Source organism: Typopeltis vanoorti, chromosome 2, assembly GCF_054136105.1.
Source record: "Typopeltis vanoorti isolate ZY-2024b chromosome 2, IOZ_Tvanoo_1.0, whole genome shotgun sequence".
Classification (NCBI taxonomy): Eukaryota; Metazoa; Arthropoda; class Arachnida; order Uropygi; family Thelyphonidae; genus Typopeltis; species Typopeltis vanoorti.
In genome coordinates this window covers 16,630,722-16,649,490 of record NC_143550.1, presented here as the reverse complement: position 1 = coordinate 16,649,490, position 18,769 = coordinate 16,630,722, and the positions used below count along the sequence as shown (strand labels likewise).

At 37.7% G+C, this 18,769-nt stretch overlaps 1 protein-coding gene across 1 annotated transcript in view; it reads left to right on the top strand.

Annotated features, from left to right (window-relative positions):
- The window catches only part of LOC150108848 (heat shock 70 kDa protein 14-like), a 111,307-nt gene that overhangs the window by 8,294 nt on the left and 84,244 nt on the right, over nucleotides 1–18,769 (top strand). Inside the window, exon 2 of the mRNA XM_090414384.1 lies at nucleotides 1,487–1,567. Coding sequence (XP_090270510.1) covers nucleotides 1,487–1,567 — 81 coding nt within the window. The remainder of the gene's footprint in view (nucleotides 1–1,486; nucleotides 1,568–18,769) is intronic.

Here is an 18,769-nt window from a genome sequence, read left to right as displayed (position 1 = left end):
ATTTTGATAAGGGGGTACTTGGTAATAATGAAAATTTAAGAATGGGTACACGGATATCTGAAGTTTGAGAAACACTGGCTTAGGAGATTAAGAAATTGCTGTATGCAAAGATTTTTTTTTCAAATCTTTGCACAGCATTTGCTTAGATGGTGATGTGAACAAGTAATTCTCTGTGGGAGATGATATTGTTTTATTAGGTGAGAGACCTGGAAGTGGGTTCTTTTTCATTTATTTTGTCAGGAATACACTAGCAACAGCAATGGAATGAAATTTTATGGGGTATTTTTGTTTCACCTGGATTTATTTTTTTATTTGATTTTTCTGCCCATTGCAGAGAATAAGCTGGGTATAGGCAAATTCCATAGTTTCAGGACAAATTTCAGTTTCACCACCCTCTCAGCATAGTGTAACTATTTAGAGAGACCGTTTTGAAAACAACAGTCTCTCTCTCTCTAAATACCTGCATCCTTCTGCATTTAGATGCAATCCATCACTTGAACGTAGCTCCCTTCTGTCATTAAATACACTCTGGCCATCCATATATTCCAGACCTCTCATTCATTATCACTGCTCTTTTTTCCAACTTTGCATTATCATATCTAGTCAACATACTCACCATCTTGTTCATACTCTTCTGCTGCACAATCCCTAACAACAATATGAAATCTCCTGCTACCCAATTTGCACTGCCTCTCAGGTCCTTTGTGCCAACCATCACTATCATCTCATCCACATTTTCATCTCTCTTCATTGTCAATGCCACCCTTTCTATCATTCTCCCAGGTGCACTCTATTTTGTACATCCAGAATAAGTGAATCTTCATTCAGTTTTCCCTCACTGGCATCCCTACTTTTGTTTTCATACTCTCTATTTTCTCTCACTTTCCCTCCTTTCTCTCATCTCTCTCTCTCTCTTTGCCTTATACCTGCACTCTCCTGACTTTCTCTTATTGTCATGCCTTTCTCTCATACTTGCTCTCATTCTCCTTGCACCAGTTAATATCTAAAGTCTCATAATCTATCAGGTCACCCTCTTCAGTTCAATCTGCATGCCTTCTATTTCCTTTTTCAATACCTCTATTTCTCTACACATCTTGTTTTCACCCACAAATTAATTGAAAACTATCAAAAAAAAAAAAAGTTGGGAATCCCATTTTTGAAGAGAGAAAAAAAGTCTTTGTCCATGAAAATCATATTATAAGATAGGATTTAAAAAAACAAAAATGTTTTCTTTCTCCTTATTATCCATATGAATGACAGTATTCCACCAATGAACTTTCAAATATTCGAGTACAATAATTTCTGTATTGCTTAAAGTCCTATTTTGAAGTATATGAGTAGATAGCATAATGTCTACAAAAAATGTCTTAGTTTTGTTTTACTAATGGAATTTTATTTATCAAGTGCTGTAACTGTAATAGCTCTAGTATTGTGTAGATGCTTGGTCATTTTAATATGCGAACATGTTGTGTTTCTTTTAATATAGGAAGGGCAATCAGAAGTGTTAGCAGACCATTCTGGAGACAGGGTCATGCCTGCTGTTGTAGCATTTGTAGGGGATGAACTGGTTAGTTTAATTTTATGTTATTAACCCTTCCTCATTATGGTTTACAGATTTATTGTGTATTTAGTTTTCATTTAGTTTATTATTCATCCAAATTAATTTCTCACGACACTGTATTTCTCTAGGTCATGAATACTGTATTATATATACTGAGTGCAATACGAGTCTTCCACTCGGTCAAGTCCCTAAGGAGTGGAAGGAGGACAAGATTGTGGCACTTCATAAAGGAGGTGATTGAACTCAAGCATCAAACTATAGGCCTATCTGTGTGTCAGGTGTTGTGGTTAAGTTGTTGGAGAAGCTTGTGAAAACTAGGATCCAGAGTTGGGTTGACAACAATGGTATTATCTTTGATGGACAGCATGGATTTGCTAAAGGGAGGTCATGTTTTAGTAATCTACTTACTTATTACAATAAAGTGACTGCTTCCTTGGACAGAGGATACACAGTAATATACTTAGATTTCGCAAAGGCTTTTGATAGAGTACCTCATGATAAATTGATAGTCAAACTAGAGCAGATGGGGTTGGATATTAGGTTAGTGCATTGGATTGGAGACTGGCTATCTGATAGGTATCAACAAGTATGGGGGAACGATATCCAGGAAAAGGAAAGTCACTAGTGGAGTGCCTCAGGGGTCTGTTTTGGGGCCATTACTGTTTAACTTGTATATTAACAATATAGGTGAAGATTTGGATGAAGATATTCAGTTGTTTGCAGACGATGCAAAATTGGGATGAACCATGACGAGTAGTGAAGATGTTGGCCTTACAGAAGAAGACTTGAATAAATTGAGTGATTGTGCATGGAAATGGGCATGTGAGTTCAATGTTGCAAAATGTAAGGTTTTAAAATTTGGAAAACAAAGATGGGATGCAGAATTTATGCTTGGTGAGGATATATTGTTGGAGGTGATAGTGGATAAGGATCTGAAATAAGAGATATGGGGGTGATAGTGGATAAGGATCTGAAATAAGAGATATGGAGGTGATAGTGGATAAGGATCTGAAATTTAGGGGATGCATAGCCAAAATTGCGAAGACAATACAAAGGCTTCTGGGGATGATGCAGAGGACACTGACGTGTAGAAGTAGGGAGATTCTTGTTCCGTTGTATAAGGCTTTGATTAGGCCACACATGGACTATTGTTCCCCAATTTGGTCACCTGGTTTTCAAAAGGATGAAGAGAGGTTGGAAATGGTCCAAAGGCAACTGACTAAGGTAGTTTCTGACCTCTAGAATGTCGAGTATGAGGAAAGATCGAGAAGATGTAATTTGCAGAGTCTGGTGGACAGGAGGAAGAGGGGAGATATGATAGAGACCTACAAGTTGGTAAGGGGTTGTTATAGGATCAATGCTGGAGAAGTTCTACAGAAAATAGTGGGAGATCGGGGTCATCCCTGGAAACTGTATAAAGAGGGCTGAGTAGGTTAGTGAGAGGCAGGTTTTTTTCGTGCAGAGTTGTAAATGATTGGAATGCCTTGCCTGAGAGTGTGGTGTCTGCAAGGAGTTTGAATGTGTTTAAGGCACGGTATGATGAGCTGTGTGTGATAAAAGGACCTCCCAGATGAGTCTTTGACTCCATGAGGTCTTGGGGTAATAATAATAATAATAATATACTTTGTATTAGTGATCAGTCTTTTATATATTGATTGCCAGGGGAACTTTGCGATAAGATAATGTCTGTGAATCTGTTTGCATTGCTGTTGTGTCTGTGTACATCTAGAGTGTTATTTCCTTCTGAATAACCCCTGTAGTGGGGGAAGTTTTATTAAAAATTGACAGAGTTTCTGTTTTGGTTTAATTTGTGGTATTTAGTGCTAACCACAGAGGATGTAAGCTGGAGTATCTCATTCCATGAAAAAAAATAGCAGCAGTTTTTGTAATATATCCTGTCATCAGATGCTAAGATTTTTTTTTTACAACAAAACAACTAATAGTATTTCTCAAAAAACATTTTTGTAAAAAAAAAAAAAAAACACAGGGACAGGGAAGAGAGTTAGAACGTAGTGTATTTCATCTGCATTCCATTACCTGATATTCGGTACTTAGATGCGTATAGTAACAGTGTATGGTGCTATTTTTTATGTTGCTTGTAATGTGTATTATAAATGCTTATGTGAAATTTGTTCTGATTAGTTTGTAACGTTATTGGTTTCATATCATTATCAAAGAATAGATAACAACAACAACAACAACAAAAAAAAAGAAAACCGGGATAATGAGGTAGTGCGCACCTAATGAATTTGATTAAGGATAAAGCATACTGGCATCCTCTGTGACTGTATTTTATTCCACCTTTTCTCATTACATCCTGCATGAAGCCTTTTGCAAGAAGGATGAGATGGATAACAGTATAAATCTGACAATTTACCAAACTTGTAGGGTTATAATTGCTTATTATTAAATTCTTTATTTACCTTAAAATGTGGTCTCAATACATTTTAAAGCAGCTTTTGGTTTCTGTTAAAGGATTCTCTCTGGTTCTAACCTGTCATTATTTTTCATCAGATATCATGGAGTCAAAAGGTCCCACAATCACATACTGAACTCATCAAACTTTATCTTAAACACATTCACCATATTGTCAGGTAGGGATTCCAATCACACGCTACTCTCTTTATGCAAAAAATCTACACCTTCCAGAGATGGCCTCTTGTTTTCCATCTGTTTACTTAGTGATTCTCAACGTAATACCGAAAGGGGGGGGGGGAGGGAGAGAAAGTGGAAATCAAAGGAAAAACTGAAAAACTACTTTATTGAAATAAAAGCATTTAATGAAACTATTTATTGACCCAAAACCAATATAAAAATATAAAATACACTCTGAAAATAAAATAATAAAATGTATAAAATCCACTATATTGAATAAACTAGTTATGCTTACAGGAACTTATTACTATTGCAAAATATACTGAGCAACTAATTAAAACTAAACAATAACAATGAATCTAAAAATTAATGGCTTCCTTGGGTCTGTGTTGCAGAGCAAAGCTTACAGTGCATAGAAGTATGCATTGTAGTTGTTTAATAAAACTTTCTCCAGAAAGCATAGTTTTCATATCAATTACAGCTGGCAGAATTAGATCTTCTAATTAATGTGGGACTTTTTGTACCTAGCTATTTTATATCCAACTTTGTAAGAAAGTTGGATGTAAAGCTTTTTCATTATACAGACAAAGCTTTTTTGTTACTGCTGTGTTACTGCAGTCTTGCCATTCCAACTCTTATTTATACTCGCAGAAACATTTCCAGAACATTCGAGACTTCATCATTTACAGACAAAACTTTTTTAATGCTTGATTTTTGCTTTTCAAAACATTTCAGTTTGGAACAATGACCTCTCGAGGTTTGTTAACATACTCCTTATGAAGTTTCCAAAATGTCTTTTAGGTTTATCTGGTTTTGTGCTGTCAGCCTTCAAAATTTTCGAAATGAAGAATAAATGATGAAGAAAGACTACTGTGTGGTCTTTCTTCATCATTTACCTCACTCTTTGTTAAACCGAAATCTAAATATTCTGCTGCATACTTTCTTGATTTTACTTGCAGAGTGATATTCTGTGAACCTGAATTTGCTGACTTCGATGCTACACAGTCGTCAGATGCCCACTTAGGTCCAATTAAAAATGTATCCATATTTCTACACTAGAAAGATTGTTTTTCTACTGTGTATCAAGTAGTTGTGAATACGAATAAAATAATGCCAACCATTGACTTCTTGTTGTTGTCACTGTTGCAGTGTTACTGCCGTCTTGCCATTTCAAGCCTTATTTATACTCGCAGAAACATTTCCAGAATATTTGAGATTTCATTCATCATCATCAAATTCCTGATATATACCCTCAAGGGGTGTACAGGATATGATAGTACTACACGAAAAAAATTACATCATTACTAACTTCCTATCTACAATTTTCCTCCAGATCAGTCTGTGTCTGTTACCTGTCAAGACTGCAACATTATCAGATCTTATATTTCTATCTTCTAAGATAGAAATATAAGATTGATACAGTAAAAATTTTTACTGTATCAATCCACCTATATCTTGGTCTTCCTCTGGGTTGTTTTCCTGCCAACCTGTTTGGCTAATCATTCCTCGCCCATTCTGTTTAAGTTACCATACCACCTGAGATTGGCTCTGCTAACACATTCCTGGATGTTGACAATGTCAAGTTCTTTCATAATATCCTCATTTTTAATATGATATTGCCATTGATGCCACCTGTTCATGCCCCTAATCTTTCTCAGAACTCTCATATTTGCAGTCTCTTGTCTTTGGTCAAGTGTTTTACTTCTGACACTACGAAACTTCCGTGATGAAATCTTAAATGTTTCTGAAAGGCCAATACGATTCAACATCTGTTCAGTGATGCCAGATCTATACAATTTTCAAAAGATTTGATGACGTATTTAAATTTGTATGAGTATTTAAAATTTTAATTAATTCCTATTTTTTTTTTGTTTTTTTTTTTGCTTTTGCTAACTTTTATGGGTATTGTCAGTTTCTCAACATAAGAATTGCAAGTTGGGGGGGTGCCACAAAAACTAATATTAAAAAGTGATGTGCACATGAAAGAAGGTCATGAAACACTGCATTAGACTCTACACATTATATTTACTCAACCTTTATTCATACTCATCATTCCACAAAAATCACCATAGTCAGTTGTCTGGACTTTTTCCAATATCTACTCATCGTTTTGAAAACCAAGTGACCTATTCTCTCCACAGTAATCCATATGTGGCCTGATAAAGGCTTTATCCAATGGAACTATAATCTCCACATCATTCCATACATCATTGCTAAAATCCATTGTGCTCTCCTCACAATTTTAGCAATATGTTCACTAAATTTTAGATCCTTATTCACTATGATCCCAAATCCTTTCTCTTCCACTCCTCTAAGATATTTCCACCAGTTGTGTGGAAATATCTTTTGAAATAGTGAACTATTAAACCCTACTCTTTTGTCCACTCTTACCCAGTCTGTTCATGTTCACTTGTAAAGCCACAACATCTGTTCTACTCCTTATAGTTTATTATTATGGGCAACTCCAGAGAGTCCTTAGACTCATCGAGGGAGGCCCTAAACATCATGTCCACACAACTATTCGACATTCTCACAGTATCTATCATACCTTGCCTTGAACTTACTCACTGTCATAGCAACCACAACAGACTCTGGCAGCTTATTTCACTCATTTACCACTCTAAAAGTAAAGAATCCAGCTCTAACACTCTTGCTAACCACACTTTTGCCCAGCTTCCATAGGTGTCCCCTAGTTCTCCCACCACCACCACCAGTCCTGATCTCAAAAATATCCTCTGAATTAATCCTATAGAAACCCTTCAGCAATTTGAATGTCTCAATCATATCTCCCATTTTCCACCTATCAACTAATTTCTGCAACCCACAAATCTTCAACCTGTTCTCATAAGGTTCATTCCATAGACCTGCTATCATTTTGGTCATTCTCCTCTGGATCCTCTCCACCTCCTCCCCATCAAGAAGAAACCTAGGTGACCAAATCTGGGCAGAATAGTCGAGATGAAGTCTTATCAAGGCTCAGTACAGAGGAACAATAACTTCCTTGTCTCTGCTCGTCACAGTATTTTTCAACAACCAAGTGAGTTGATGAGCTGATTTAGCCACTTTTGCAATGTGCCCCCTAAACTTCATCTCCCAATCCACCAACACTCCCAAGTCCCTGGCCTCATCAATCTCCTGGATTACAGTTCCACCAGTGTGGTATACTGCTGCTAATCTTTTCACCCCAAAATGCATAACCTTACATTTTATCACATTAAATTGACATCCATTCTCCTTAGTCCAGAACTCCAATCTATCCAAATCATCCTGCAAGATTTTGACATCTTCTGCATTCACTATTGCCCTACCCAACTTTGCATCATCAACGAACAAATGAACTGTTCCTCTTAGATCCTTCCCTGTATTGTTAATGAACAAATTAAACAGCAGTGGTCCAAGAACAGAACCCTGCTGCACACACTAGTCACAGGCCGTCTTTGGGACTCTACTCCTGAATAAACTACTCTCTGATATCTCTTTATCAACCACCCACCTATCCATCTCATCAACCCAATATCCATTCCCATATGTTGCAGTTTATATCATTAGTTATAATTCATTTAATATCCATTAATTCAGTTAATATCCATTCCCATATGGTATCTTGTCAAAGGCCTTACTCAGGTCCAGCAGTATCACTGTAAACCCATTACCCTTATCCAGTTCAGCCGTCACTGTGTTATAAAACTTGAGCAAGTTACTGAGGCATGATCTACCTTTCACAAAGCCATGCTGTCCCCCCGTACAGTATCTCATTTTCATGAATCCATTCCTGTATTTTTCCCTTGACTACTTTCTCCAAGACTTTGACAATGACTCTGATATGCTGATCGGTCGGTAATTTGCAACAGTAGTCTTGGATCCTCCTTTATGCAGTGGAACTATTTTCCCCTCTTTCCATACCTTCAGGACTAAACCAGACCCGAGACTCAGATTAAACAACATGGTCAAGGGCACTGATAATTCTTTAGCCGCTTCACGTAAGACTCGTGCTGGTATACCATCCAATCCCACAGATGTATTCACATTAAGATTCTGTAATAGACTATTCACCTCCACTTCATTCATCACAAATCCCGTATAAACTAATGGTTCCTTCATTCTTTCAATGTCACAACCTGGATGATATACTCTTGCAAAGTGCTTGCTCAGTAATTCCATTATATTTACTGATTCGGTTACCTCCGTACCATCGGCATTCCTTAAAATCATTCTGCCGTATACATTTTTTCTTTTACTTGCAACATATCAAAAAAACTGTTTGGGATTTTCTTTAGCTTGCATAGCTAGTTTTCCTTTCCTTTCATAATCCGCTTTTGCTTTTCTTACCACACTCGTTACCCTTCTGGCCTGCGCTCTATACCATTCGTGTGCCTGCAGGTCACCTTTCTGTTTAAATTCTGTCCACAGTTGTTTCTTTTTTTGCAGCTGAAGCTTAATGGTGTTATTCATCCATTTAACTGCTACTTGTTTTACTATTCGGACCCTAGTTATACAATCAGCCATAACCTCCTGTAAATGCTCCTTGACCACTTCCCATGCTCTATCAACATCCAGCCCTTGCAGTTTTACGTGCCATGGCACTGATCCAAGCAATCTCCTAAGCTTGTCATACTTGCCAGCACAGTAATTCCACATATACCCTGTCTTAATAGAAATTGCTGTCTATCCCATAACATTATTCAGATTCTAATGACCAATTTGCATCCCATGCCATTGCTTTCTTATCTGCTCAAACATTCACTATACTCATAAGTGTCTTCCTGTCCATATTAACTCTTCCCATTTTCTTGTGTTGAATTCTTCTGTCATTCTCCTCACTCATGCTACTCATCTCTCCTTTCATAAGTGCTACTTCAATCAGTGCTATGTTATTCTCCAGCTTATCTACAACTCTTACTTTCTTAGATCAGTTTATTGTAGTCATTTCTCTCTTTTGCAACAGTAGCCTCTTCAGTTGACTCGCACCTTTTAATGCAGTGCATCACTCTTATAGAATTCCATCTGTCATGAGAATCACCCCACACATTCACAAAATGCATCCCTTTCTATTTATATGGGTTATATATATCTTAGTATAAAATAGTATTTAAGCAGATCAAAGTATTTGCTAAGATACTATTCATGATCTTTGCTTGTCATCTCCATTCAGCTTCTTGACATCTCACATTCTACTTGTTTCCAACCAGATCGTATTTCTACTACCACTACTAACTTTTTTTTGTTCCTTACTCCTCATATCTGGTGGCTCAGTCGCTCTGCTTATTCTACTTCTAGAAACAAATCTTATGCACCGTCTTATTCACCACATTTCTAGTAATCAATTGCATATAATTGATTATATTAATAATCTTTAATAATCAATCTAATAATTATTTAATTGTGCTATATGCATTTAGTTTTAAAAATATTAAAATCATAAGTAAATGCAACATTTTTTTACATAGTAGGTTTGATGAGAATATTTTTTAATGGTCATAAATCTATTAGAAAAAAATTTTCACAACCAAAGTTAATGTGAATATTTTTTTGAAAACACTTATTAACTGTGTTAATAAGTGTTTTCAAATAAGTGTGCACAGAGTTGCTTTTCTTTGAAATTGCTAATTTAAAAGCAGGTGGAGAGGATGTTGCGAGTGGAAGCACTGAATGTTGGATGCATGACTGGAAGGGGAAGAGAGGTGGCAGACATGATGAGGAAGAGGAAGTCGGACATTTTATGTGTGCAGGAGACAAGGTGGAAGGGGGGGTAAAGGCAAAGGAACTGGGAGATGGATATAAATTGTTCTACTGTGGAGTGAATAACGAGGGAAGAAATGGTGTAAGAATTATGGTGTGTGGCGGAATGAAGGGCGAAGTACTGGAAGTGGGTAGAAGGAACGACAGGATCATGCGAATGAAATTGGGTCTTGGAGAAGAGTGGGTGGTCGTATTATGTGTATATGCCCTGCAAGTTGGCTGTACAGCAGAGGAGAAAGATGAGTTCTGGAATGTGTTAGATGAAGAAATGAGGGAACTGGAAGAAAATGAGATGGTGATTGTTGGAGGAGACTTGAACGAACACTTAGGGAGACAGAATAGAGACTGTGAAAGGGTGCATGGTGGCCACGGAGTGGGAATGATGAACCAGGAAGGAGAGAGGGTTGTGGACTTTGCAGTAGCGTTTGATCTGGCAATTGTGAACTCATTTTTCTACAAGAGGGAAGAACATTTGATAACATTTAGGAGTGGTAACAACAGTTCACAAATTGACTACATTTTGACTAGAAGAAAACATCTTAAGGTTGTGACAAATTGTAAAGTAATTCCAACAGATCAAGTGGCACAGCGACACCGACTGCTTTGCGCAGACTTTAAAATAAGATTGAAGATAAGAACCTCTGAAAGCCATGGGATGAAGACAATTAAGTGGTTTCGCTTAAAAGAAGAGAGTGTGAGGAATCGTTTTAGGGAGAGGGTGTTGGAGAGGATTTCAGATGGACTGGAAAGTGTACAAGATTGGTGGAAACATAATTCAAAAGTAATCCTGAGCTGTGCAATCGAGGTGCTTGGTGAGACATCTGAAAAGATTAGAGAGCAGAAAGAGGGTTGGTGGTGGAATAATAATGAACAAGTGGCAGTGACAGCTAAGAGGAAGGCAAAGCAGAAGTGGGATGAGTCAAGAGTGGAAGAGGACGGAGAGGTGTACAGAGAGAGAAAGCAAGAAGCCAAGAGAGTTGTGGCACAGGTGAAGGCCATGGCATATCAAGATCTATATGATCAATTAGAAACAAAGGAAGGACAGAGAAAAATTTACCAACTAGCGAAATGTAGAAATAAAGCAGCAAAGGACATCTTACATGTGAGGCAGAACAAAGACGCTGCAGGAAGAGTATTATGGAGGGATGTGGACATAAAACAGATGGGAATATACTTTGAGGGACTTTTGAATGAAGAAAATGCCAGGACTCAAAGAGAAGATGGGCAGCCTTCTGAGGGGAAGGTGCAGAACATCAGTAGAGTGGAAGTGACGGAGGCCATGAAGAGGATGAGGAATGGAAAATCGGTGGGGCCCAACAGGATTCCAGTGGAGGAATGGAAGGCACTGGGGGAAGAAGGAATTGACCTGCTGTGGGACCTGTTCATGAAAGTTTGCCAACAGGAAAATATACCTGGGGAATGGAGGGAGAGTACTCTTGTCCTCATCTACAAGGGTAAAGGGGATGCACAAGACTGTAAAAATTACAGAGGAATAAAGTTGATGTCCCACACAATGAAAATCCTAGAAAGGGTTCTTGATGGAAGATTGAGGCTTCCATCAAGACAATGGGAGCTACATCTGGCATTTATTGATCTGGAGAAAGCATGCGATAGAGTGTCAAGGCAAGAAGTCTGGAGGTGTCTGAGGGAGAAGAAGGTTCCAGAGAAATATGTCAGGTTGGTGCGGGAGATGTACAGAAATGTGAAAACAAGTGTTCGGACCTGTCTGGGACAGACAGAAAGTTTTCAAGTAACAGTTGGCTTGCATCAAGGGTCAGCATTAAGTCTGTTTAACATTGTGATGGAGGTGGTGACGGAGGAGGTGAGAGAAGATTCCACTTGGACAATGTTGTATGCAGATGTCATCTTGCTGTGTGCAGATTCAAGAGAAGAAGCGGGAACTAAACTGGAAAGATGGAGAAAAGTACTGGAAGAGAGAGGTATGAGACTGAGCAGAAGTAAGACAGAGTATATGTGTTGCACAGTGGGCGGTGGCCAGGAGACTGATCTGGAGCTAGATGGAAATGTCATCAGGAAGGTGAGGGACTTTAGATACTTAGGTTCAACAGTGGAAGAAGATGGAGGAGCTGAGAAGGAAGTGAGATGCAGGATACAAGCGGGTTGGAGGAACTGGAGGGAGATGGCTGGAGTGTTATGCGATAAGAGGGTGCCAATCATTCTGAAAGGCAAAATCTGTAGGACAGTAGTGAGGCCAGCTATGACGTATGCTATAGAAACTGTGGCCCTGAGGAAAAATAACATCAGCAGGATGAAAGTGGCAAAGATGATAATGTTTAGGTGGATGTGCAGTGTGACCAGAAAGGATCGTCTGAGAAATGACTATGTGAGGGGAACAGTGAAAGTTACGAACTTAGGAGCGAAGATACAGGAGGCAAGGTTGAGATTGTTTGGTCATGTGATGATGAGGAAGGACGAATATGTGGGAAGAAGGGTCATGCAGATGGATGTGCAAGGAAGGAGGAAGTGTGGGTGGCCAAAGAAGAGATGGAGGGAGCTGGTAGAAGAGGACTTGAGGATGAAGAACTTGGATGTGGTGACAGCCCAAGACAGGAGGATGTGGAGGAGACATCAACAGTGACCCCACTTAAGTGGGAGAAGCTGCAGAAGAAGAAGAAAAGCACAAAGTATTTGACTTTGTGAACAATTTTTAGAAACAGTGATGAAGAAACTCTAAGCCAAATAACAGTAGCAATTTACAATCATTATTGGTATAAACTCATAGCAGCCAAATTGGGAACTGAATTATCAGATTGAAAACCAATAAATTGTGGCATCTGACAAAGCTGCCCTTTATCACCGTTACTGTTTATATATATATATATTATGTGTGTGTGTGTGTGTGTGTGTGTGTGTGTGTGTGTGTGTGTTAATGCTAAAAAAAAAATATTATTCAAATAAACTTTGCACAAAAATTGTTTTAACATTTTTAATACATTAATACTTATGCAATTAATAATACAATACAAATAAAGGAGTTTTATTTAGCATAGATAACTGAAGATAAAAAGGCTTAAGCATTCTGAATTCTAAAATTCAACAATCTGTGAAGAATTAAAAATTTGTGGAGGTTGAATTTATGCTGATACATTCTGATTTATGGCATTAATAAAATAATTAAAAAAAAACTGTTTACAGACTTTTACTATTAGATGAAAGCTTTGAATGAATTTCATCTAGTAGTTAAAGTCTGTAAACTGTTTTTTTTTATTATTATTATTTTATTTTTTTTAATGCCATAAATCAGATGTATTAGTGTAAATTTAATCTCCACAAATTTTTGATTCTTCATAGATTGTTGAATTTTAGAATTCAGAATGCTTAAGCCTTATTATTTTCAGTTATCTGTGCTAAATAAAACTCCTAAAATATGGTGTAAGGTAGAGGTGGGGAGGACTGGATATTTAGTGGGATGTCGTTGTAAGCCAGGGGGCCTAGAAGATGAAGAACAGGAGATGTTTAAGCAGTTGAGCTTGACAAGTGTAAAAAAAAAGAATGATTGTTATGGGAGATTTTAACTGCAGCAGTATAAACTTGGGAGAGGAAACTGCATGTAGTAGTAATGGAATAGAATATATGGAATTCTTGAGGAACAAATGTCTAAGGCAGTATGTAATAGAAAGAACACAAAGTTCAAGAAAGAGTTTTACATTTGGTCATAACATCAGAAGATCTGATTATAACTGAGACGGCATCTCTCCTTCTGGTTGGAGAGAGTGACATGTGGTTTTGACCTGGAAGGTGAATGAATAGACATGTAGGAGTGTAAAGTTCGATGTAGCTTAAAAATACCAAAGCGCTTTACATCGATTTTACAGCGGTCAAGTCTCATGAGAACTGTAAATAACCTTGTTTGTTTCTATGTATATTTTGCTAAATATTAATGTATTTAACACGTTCATTGTCACTCACGCTATATCGCGTGATGCGAGTCCTCACCAAACGGCCAATCACGCGTTATCGCGTGGACGTCACTATCAAGTAAAAAAAAAATTTGGCCACCACACGAAATTCCAATTTTCAGCTTGGCAATGAACGTGTTAATTCAGAACGTGTTAAAACAAAGGCAATGCTTTGCCACCGGAACTTTGTATAATAGCTCTATATGAGGGCGTAAGAAAGTTTACGTTTTTAGTGTATGAGAAAGTTGCGTACAAGTTCTGCAACTTTCTCAAACACCTCCAAAGTCAGTGCCTGAGAGATCTGAAAGGTTCAAACAAGTTTCCACTGCCCGGCAACATACGATCAAAGAGTGCACGGAGAACAAAGAGTGGGTCAAACTTAAAAGAAGATGAAAGAGTCATGCTGATTTTCTTTGGGGTTTACAACCCTTAGTGCAAGTTTTGGAAAATAGGAAAATAAAAGGGGACCGAGCCAAGCATAAGGAGCTTCCAGTCGTCGGCAGAGGAGAGGCAGTCGGAACCACAACAGAGGACAGTCGGAACCAGAGCAGTTACAGCAGAGAAAAGAGGAGAGGCAAGGCCCCAGTTACCAAGCAGGAGAGTCTAGGTCCAGTTATCGACAGAGGAGAGCCAAGATCCAAGTGCTTAGAGAGCAAAGGCGAAGTGCTGTTACCGTAGAGAGCCAGTTGTTAGCAGTTACAGTCATTGGCGGTCAACAGATAGAAGTATAAGTTCCCAAAGTAGGATCTAGAGGAGAATTTGCCCGTATGCAGAAACCTCATGCATGTGCTATTCGAGTACCGCAGATTGCAGTCCAAAAGCCCACCAATATCCCGACGTGATACCGCTGAAGCAAGACACTCCTGAAGGAAGCTCAAGATCTGAGATGAAAAGAAATGCCATAAAAATTTTAATGCTAGACTCTTGACTGAATGTGCGATACAGAACCTCTGTAAGTTCCATCCTTTTGTACAATTTCTCTTATAATCTAGGAAATGTTATAGATGGACTGTTAAGAATTAGTTTAACAGTAATAAGAAGTGTCCATAAGAGAATCAATTGGCATGTTAGAAGTTGATATCAAATTTGTAAAAATAACTTAACAGAGAGTTAGCTAGCCTCTTTGCGAGTAAACTAGAAGTTTAATAAGTTGAATTTTTAAGCAGAGAGTAAATAAGTTTTTTGAGTTAAAGAGATTATTTAGTGTTGAAGTAAAAGGGTTCTAATTTTATGCTAAAGATTTTTTAGATGGGTAGAGAAAGCAATCTCCCTATCGTTTGATTCATGTATATTTCATACTAATGTAAATAAATGTGTTTTAATTATTTGTTAAAAGAGTGCTGCCTGATCTTTTATTTTACAGTGCACTGTTTCTAAAAATAATCAGACTTATGAGCAGGAAACAACTAAGGCATTAAACGTACAGTTTAATTACTTAAGAACCATGACTGTTTATATAAACTTTGTTGAAGGAATTTACGCTAGTAAGAGAGAGAAATCTACCGGACGTTTTACTGAGTCTTATGCTGATATTGAAATACTGGATGGCGTAGTCTTAACAAATAAATTTTCCAGTGTTCATAGGCATACGACTAGAAAAATACGAAAGGTGGATAAACAATAGTAAGATAGAGGAAGTAGAGTAAGAAAGGAAAATATATAGAAAAAACATGTAGAATAGTAAAGATAATAAATAACACATTTAAACAGCAATTGTTACAGGAGTATCGATGAGAAAGGAATGTATGTGGAATTATAAGGCAGGTGATTATAATAGTCTTAGAAATCAGCTTGGTATCAGAAATTATAAGTCTTAGAAATCAGCTTGGGACAGTTCCATTGATGGAACTGTCCCAAGGAACTTGTGAAGGAATGTTTATTATCAGCAATAGCAATTTGTATACCTCGAGTGAAGAGAACATAATTTGGTGTAAAGTGGAAGACAAACAGGAACTGTAGATTAAAAGGAGGTTATGGAAGAGATATAAGGAGAGGGGTAGAGAGCAGATGCATGAGGAATATAACTCAGGCTAGGAGAATGACTAGTGTGGTAAGGAGGACAAAACTGGAGTGAAATCCTAGGAATTTCTTTCATTATGAGGCCACTAGGAGGAGATATGATTGTGGAAGAATGATGTTAGATAAAAATGGCAATAGAGTGATTGATACAAAGGACATAGTGGAGTTGTTCAATGAACACTTTATTGGGATATTTCATCCTGGAGAAGTAGGTTTTAATGCTAAGAGAGATAGGGCAGGTTTGAGGTTTAGAATTTCAAGAAGAGAGTGTGTTTCAAATACTGAGTACTCTGGATATCAATAAAGCAGTGGGACTGGATGGGATTTTGCCACATGTTTTGAGAGAATTTTCTATAGAACGAAACTGAACAGCTCTGTTGATCTGGCTTTTCACTGAAAGTCTGGCCACAGGAAAGGTGCTCAAGGAGGGTAAGATAGTGCCATTGCATAAGGGTGGTAGCAGACTGGAAGTGTCCAACTATAGACCAGTTTGTATTTCATCAGCAGTTAAGATTTTGAAGAAATTAGTGAGGGATCATGTACAGTGTTGGGCAGATGAGGGCAGTGTTATCTGTGAGAGTCAGCATGGATTTGTTAAGGGGTGCTCTTCATTTAGTAGTATAATTGCCCTTGTATAATAAAGTGACAAAAGTGGTTGATAAGGACAAAGCATATTCTACTTTTTTTTAGTTTACAAAGGCATTTGACAGGGTTATACACATGATAAGCTGATATTTAAGCTGATAATTGCACTACATCAGTTTAGATGTCTGGTTATTGAACATGATTTGGGATTAGCTGTGTGATAGGTCAGATAGTTGTGTATGAGGGAGTGGTATCAAGTAAGCAGAAAGTTACAAGTGGGGTCCCATAGAGCTCAGTACTGGGGCCTGTATTGTTTAACCTTTCTATCAGTGCATTATCAAATAGATTGCAAGGGAATGTATAGTTATTTACAGATGATGTGAAGCGAGGAAAGATTAGTAATAGTGCAGGTGTAGTAGTCCCAAGAGGATTTGAATAAACTGGATATCAATTTAATTTAGCTAAATGTCTTGAAGTTTGGGATATGTTGATGGGAGGCTGCATACTCTGTTGGAGGAACTGTATTTGAGGAATTGGGGGAGGATTCTAGGGGTGGTGATTGATAGAAACCTGAAATTCAGGGAACATATTGCAACGGTGGTGAAGGTAAAACAGAGGATTGTTGCAATACTGAGAAGGGACACTAACATGCAAAGATAAAAGAATTATCATTCCATTGCATAAATCTCTGATGACACCACACCTGGACTATTGTGCTCAGATTTGTTCCTCAGGATTTGAAGGGGATAAATTAATCATGGAAAGAGTGCAGAGGTGGATAATGAAGATGATATCAAGACTGTACAATGTTAGTTAAGGATAGACTGAGGGAATGTGGACTGCAGAGATAGTAGATGAAAGGAGAGGTGATAGAGATTGAGACCTTGAAACAGTTGAGAGGTAATTATAGGGTTGACACTGGGGAATTGTTTCATTTGGTGGAATGGGGGAGAAGGAGTGAGGACAAGGAGCCATCCCTGGAAGTTATGAAAGGAAGTTGTGAGCAAGCAGTAAGGAGTAGTTTTTTTGCATATTCAGTGCAGTGCCTGATAGTGGTGTGAACACGAACAGTCATTGAGTTTAAGGAGTGGGATGATAGACGTTGTGTTTTATAGGGTGGGCCGCCCACGATGAGTCTTGTGACTCCATGGAGACCTGAATCATCATAATAATATAAAAGAAATTTACAAGCAGATATCTGCTGGCCATTTTTTTCATTAACAAAATTTTTATTGGTCTCTTTATTAAATTTTGAAAATGTAGCATAAATTAATGGTGGCTGACATTTCATCATGATTAATCCAATCAAATTAAATTTGGTTGGAAAATGTTTTCCAACATGGACTGGTTATTACTAACACCATGTTCCAACATAAAAATGTGCACAAATTCACATGGAGAGAAAATGCAAGGAATAAGAAAAGTCTCATTTACTATATTATTGTTGACAGTGATGTTTTCTCTCTTGTGCAGGACACTAGGAGTGTACAGAGGATTTGAAATTGGAAGTGATCACCATTTAGTCTTGAACAGGATAAAATTGAATTTCATATCGAAAAGAAGAACATGTAAGAAAGCTTTAATCATGACTTATTTTTCACGGTATTAACAACTCCACAAACACTTTTATCAACAAAGATGTTTTATTAACGCTTATATTTCGCTGATTTTCAACTCAGCATCATCAGAGCACAACACACTTGTAAACGCGACAGTGAGTGAGTGAAACAATATAATTGAAAAAGACAAAAGATCTGAAGTCCTATTTTTTGATGCCCTCTAATGGGGAGAAAGAAAAAAAAAAAATCCAGGAGTTTTTCTTAGGATAACCGTCTCCCAAATTTTTGGCAAATTAATGCAACCATATTTGTTAAGGTTGGGAGAATTCTTCAAAGCCATTGCTGACTCAAAAAATAATCTTTCAGATCTATAACGATTCCTAAATAGCACATTCGTTTTCCTCCATCTAATCCTGTGTGAAGGAGTGTCCAAAGCGTGGTCTGCCAGTCCCGACTTGCCATAGTAATAGTAGCGAATGTATCTTTCATGTTCTTCCAGGCGGATGTTCACTGATCTTCCTGTTTGCCCATAATAGACCAAGTCACAGTCACACGGAACTTCATACACTCCTGGGTGTGCTAAAGGGTGAAGTTTATCCTTAGGCGAGCGGATCAGAGTTGCCAGCTTGACATGAGGGTTTGAAAGTGGTGCAAAGACCATGTTTCAACAATACTTTGGCTATCTTTTCCGATGTACCTCTGATATAGAGAATAGAAATGGTCATGTTGTATTCTTGTGTATTAGGGGATGGCAGAGTAATGGGCCTATGTAGTATTTTATCTATTTTGTA